General features: G+C 42.9%; 1 protein-coding gene across 2 annotated transcripts; it reads right to left on the minus strand.

The window, feature by feature from the left end:
• Positions 1 to 374: 374 nt before the first annotated feature.
• Positions 375 to 5,115, minus strand: LOC111811600 (actin-7). 2 transcript variants are annotated; one of them, XM_023698530.2, is made up of 5 exons: positions 4,910 to 5,070; positions 3,600 to 3,679; positions 2,169 to 2,562; positions 820 to 1,433; positions 375 to 726 (listed from the first exon to the last, which is right to left on the minus strand). In XM_023698530.2, exons 2-5 carry the CDS (start codon positions 3,657 to 3,659, stop codon positions 661 to 663), a joined length of 1,134 nt encoding a protein of 377 aa, XP_023554298.1. In that variant the 5' UTR covers positions 3,660 to 3,679; positions 4,910 to 5,070; the 3' UTR covers positions 375 to 660. The 2 variants fall into 2 exon arrangements, with proteins under 2 accessions (XP_023554298.1, XP_086974072.1); XM_087117946.1 differs by having other exon boundaries at positions 375 to 1,433; positions 4,910 to 5,115.
• Between the last annotated feature and the right edge of the window lie 268 nt (positions 5,116 to 5,383).

The raw sequence follows: 5,383 nt of genomic DNA on the forward strand, positions 1-5,383 counted from the left end.
CTGTGTGCGCTCCTTTCCCTCCGTGGTACATCAGCAGCATGAGTGTACGCTAGTCAAAGGCCAAGTTTAGGTGTACATATATGTGCTCATCTTGGGATCCATGTTGCTCACGTGGGCCGTGTGTAGAAAATTACTACACATCCAATTATGCCCATACTGGAAGTGAGACCAAAGTCATGTTATGATGTCTCAAACATAATTGCATGTAATTGCATTTCCAGTTACAAGAGTTTTTCTTAAAATACTCAAGTCACGTGTACTCTTATTTTTTAAGTAAGGTAAGATACATCTACACGGATGACGACGTCACAGTGATGACCATGAGACTAAAGCTAGGGTAAATGCATCCATGTTGTTCTTTCATAGCCCTTCCGTTAGATCAATGCAATACTTTATTTAAAAAACATAATACTTTTACAACAAACAATAGAAAGAATCCTTAAATAAAACTACAAAACACTCTAAAAATGATACCACCCATCACCTCAAAGCCAACAAAATATCACTCACAAACAAAAGTTGAACTATTCCAAATACTAATTTGGTATCAAAAACTACCTATAAATGTATTCTAAACTTGCGAACTAGCCAAACTTTACTTAACATATGACACAAGATTGAAGTAAACGAAGATCGTCGATTTAGTATCCGAACTCTTCTTCAGAAGCATTTCCTGTGAACTATAGCTGGACCCGACTCGTCGTATTCAGCCTTCGTTATCCACATCTGCATCGGATAATCGAAATTGTTATATTCGTAAAATTTGTACAAAAATCCTAAAATGTTAGTAAATAACTCTATTTTGATTGCAAGAGATACCTGTTGGAAGGTACTGAGGGATGCCAGGATGGATCCTCCAATCCAAACACTGTACTTTCTTTCTGGAGGTGCAACGACCTTAATCTTCATGCTGCTCGGAGCGAGAGCGGTGATTTCTTTGCTCATACGATCGGCAATGCCGGGGAACATTGTCGTACCGCCACTGAGTACGATGTTACCGTATAAGTCTTTCCTGATATCAACATCACACTTCATGATAGAGTTGTATGTGGTTTCGTGGATACCGGGTGATTCCATGCCGATCAGCGATGGCTGGAAAAGTACTTCTGGGCAACGGAATCTCTCGGCTCCTATTGTAATCACCTGCCCGTCTGGTAGTTCATAGCTTTTTTCGATGGCTGAACTAGTCCTGGCTGTCTCAAGTTCTTGTTCGTAATCAAGAGCCACATATGCAAGCTTCTCCTTCACGTCACGGACAATTTCTCGCTCGGCTGTTGTCGTGAACATGTAACCTCTTTCGGTAAGGATTTTCATCAATGCATCCGTTAAATCACGACCAGCAAGGTCGAGACGTAGGATTGCATGAGGGAGCGAAAACCCCTCGTATATTGGCACCGTGTGGCTCACTCCATCCCCAGAATCCAACACAATACCTGGCACAATTTTAAAAGTTCTGTGAGAAAATATAACAGTAAAAGTTTATGTAACTAAAACAAATATGGTCCTAGAACAGCCCCAGCCCACCGCTAGCAGATATTGTCTTTCCCTCTCAGGCTTCCCCTTAAAGTTTATAAAACGTGTCTGCTAGGGAGAAGTTTCCACACCCTTCCACGCCCTTATAAAGGGTGTTTCGTTCTCCTCCCCAACCGACGTGGGATCTCAAATCCACCCCCATTCGGGTCCCAGTTGGCACTCGTTCCCTTCTCCAATTAATGTGGGACCCCCAATCCACCCCCCGTTTGGGTCCCAGCGTCCTTGCTGGCACACCGCCTCGTGTTCACCCCCTTCGGGGCTCAGCCTCCTCTCTGGCACATTCCGGTGGCACATCCCGGTGTCTGGCTCTGATACCATTTGTAACAGCTCAAGCCCACCATTAACCGATATTGTCTATTTTTGGGCTTTTCCTTTCGGGCTTCCCCTCAAGGTTTTTAAAACGCATATGTTCGGGAGAGGTTTCCACAACAGTATAAAAAATGTTTCATTCTCCTCCCCAGCTGATGTGGGATCTCACAATAATGATTGGATCCCGATCACTTATTCTTAAAACCAAAGATGACTTCAATCATATAATTAAGATATCACCAATTTGAATAAATTTAAATTTCAATCTCATTAAAAAATACGTACGAATCAGTATACGAAGTATTGGCATTCGTATCCAAACGAACCTGTTGTTCGACCGCTAGCATAGAGAGATAAAACGGCCTGGATAGCAACATACATAGCAGGAACGTCAAACGTTTCAAACATGATCTGCGTCATCTTCTCCCTGTTTGCCTTCGGGTTAAGTGGTGCTTCGGTAAGAAGTATCGGATGCTCTTCCGGAGCAACACGAAGCTCGTTGTAGAACGTGTGATGCCAAATCTTTTCCATGTCATCCCAGTTGCTTACGATGCCGTGCTCAATTGGGTATTTCAATGTAAGAATACCCCTTTTGGATTGAGCTTCATCACCAACATAGGCATCCTTCTGGCCCATTCCAACCATCACACCGGTGTGACGTGGTCGCCCGACAATACTGGGAAACACAGCCCTCGGAGCATCATCGCCCGCAAATCCAGCCTGCAATGTTCAAGAAAGGTAGTAGAGATAGGCATTATCCCAACAGCTCGACATATATATCACCAACACGAAAATTCATAGACAGTTTGAAGCAATTCTAAAATCGAAAGCTCAAATTCTTGGATTTGGAAGGAAAAAAAAGCTCGCTTTCGATTATGATTCATACAGGCTTAAGTATTCAATTTCATGATTCGGTATGTCTATTGTGAGATCCCACATCTGTTGGAGAGGGGAACGAAACATTCCTTATAAGGGTGTGGAAACCTCTCCGTGGGAGACGCGTTTTAAAATCGTGAGGCTGACAGGATACGTAACGGGCCAAATCGGACAATATCTACTAACGATGGGCTTGGATTATTACAAATGATAGCAGAGCCCCCAGTGAGGACGCTAGGCCCTCAAAGGGGTGAATTGTGAGATCCCACATCGGTTGAGAGGGGAACAAAGCATTCTTTATAAAAGTGTGGAAACCTCTCCCTAGTAGACGGGTTGACGGGATACGTAACAGGCGAAATCGGACAATATCTACTAACAATGGGTTTGGGCTATTAGAAATGGTACCAGAACCAGACACCGAGCGGTGTGTCAGCAAGGACGCTGGCCCCCCAAGGAGGGTGGATTGTGAGATCCCACATTGGTTGGAGATGAGAACAAATCATTCTTTATAAAGATGTGGAAACTTCTCTTTGGTAGACGCATTTTAATATCATGAGGTTGACAGGATACGTAACGGGTCAAATCGGACAATATCCACTAGCGATGAGCTTGGGCTGTTATAAATGGTATCAGAGCCATACACTGGAGGTGTGTCAGGGAGGACGTTGAGCCCCCAAAGGGGGTGGATTGTGAGATCCCACATCGGTTGGAGAGGGGGAACAAAACATTCTTTGTAAGGGTGTGGAAACTTCTCCCTAGTAGACGTGTTTAATATTATAACGTACGATACTTATGTGAACTTGTGTTTTAAGCAGCAAATGTATCAAATTTGATATCAATTAAGAAAACTAAACTCCTAACTAATTCATTACAACACAAACCTTGACCATTCCAGTTCCATTATCACAGACAAGAGGTTGGATATCTTCACCATCTGCCATGTTTCAAACTTCACCCAAAACTGATACAACATAAACCAAATATCATCATGAACAACAAAAAAACACATGAAACAGATTATGAATAATCAAAGCAGCTAATCACTCGATCATATCGAGCCCAATTCCACGGCTGCATATATTTCCTCCATAAACACACAGGATTCTAAATACCCTGTTCATTAGTGAAATCACAAAATCAAGCAAAGCCACCAATCTAATCAGATAAAGACACCACAGATGTAACAACCCAAGTCCACCGCTAGCAGATATTGTCCTTTTTGGGCTTTCCCTTTCGAGTTTTCTCTCAAGGTTTTTAAAATGCTTCTGCTAGAGAGAGGTTCCCACACTCTTATAAAGAATGTTTTGTTCTCCTCCCAACGTCCTCGTTGGCACTTGTCCTCTTCTCTAATCGATGTGGGACCCCTCAATCCACCCCATCGGGGCCTTGCTGGCACACCACCTCATGTCCATCCCCTTTGGGCTCAGCCTCCTCGTCGCTTGTGTCTACCTCTAATACCATTTGTAACAACTCAAGCACACCGCTAGCAAAGATTGTCCTCCTTGAACTTTCCCTTTTGAGTTCCCCTCAAGGTTTTTAAAACGTGTTTACTAGGGAGAGGTTTCCACACCCTTATAAAAATGTTTCATTCTCCTCCCCAACCGATGTGGAATTTCACAATCCACCCCTTTCAGGGCCCAGCGTCCTCGCTGGCACTCGTTCCATTCTCCCATCAATGTGGAACCCCCCCAATCCACCCCCTTCAAGGCCTTACCAGCACACCGCCTCGTGTCCATCCCCTTGAGGCTCAGCCTGCTCACTGACACATCACTTGATGTTTAGCTCTAATACATTTGTAACAACTCAAGTCCACCCCTGGCAGATATATCTCTTTTTGAGCTCTCTTTCAAGCTTCCCCCTGCTAAGGAAATGTTTCTACACCCTTATAAAGAATGTTTCGTTATCCTCGCTCGCCCATCACGTGGGATTTCACAACAGAAATGATCGTGATCATGCACAAATTGATAAAGAGATAGAACAAACAAAGCGCTAAAAAGAGGATCAGATTCGATTACGAAACAAATACCCAATAAAAATCATAAAATTCAATGATCAGAACGGCACATACACAAAGAGAAACAGAATTCCAGATGCAAAAGTAAAAGAAAACGATCAAGAGAAACAAGTAATCAAGAAAAAAACATAAACCCAGATGAAAAAACAGTAAAATCAAGCCATCAGAGACACGCACCTTGACTGCCACCACAGAAACAGAGCAAAGATTGAAGAAGAAGGCAGAGAGAGAGAGAGAGAGAGAGAGAGAAAGGGGTTTTGAGAAAATGGAAAATAGAAAAAAGGGGTAGAAGACAAAGGTTTATAAAGGAGAAAGAAAAGGAAAATGCAAATGCAAATGCAAATGAGACCCAAATACAACAAATTCCATTTATGCAGTTAAAGGGAAAATTCCAAATTGGAGTGAATTGAAGCAGCCGACCATGGCTTGGCTTCAAAAAGATTCGAAGACTTTGGAGGATGTAAGAACAGAAAAGGGTAAAAAGAGAGCGAGAAAGAGTTGATATCACCACATCGGCATGGACGGCGCCACTTTGGCATGCCAGCTGCCACCCCTTCCCTAGACTTATGTCCGACTGGCTCTTCCCTACTTTTCTAACCAGACTTAGAAAATATAATATTTGGAGAATATAAAAATGAGTTATGGAACAGA

Source organism: Cucurbita pepo, chromosome 15, assembly GCF_057944985.1.
Source record: "Cucurbita pepo subsp. pepo isolate OVF chromosome 15, ASM5794498v1, whole genome shotgun sequence".
In the NCBI taxonomy this organism is placed as follows: domain Eukaryota; kingdom Viridiplantae; phylum Streptophyta; class Magnoliopsida; order Cucurbitales; family Cucurbitaceae; genus Cucurbita; species Cucurbita pepo.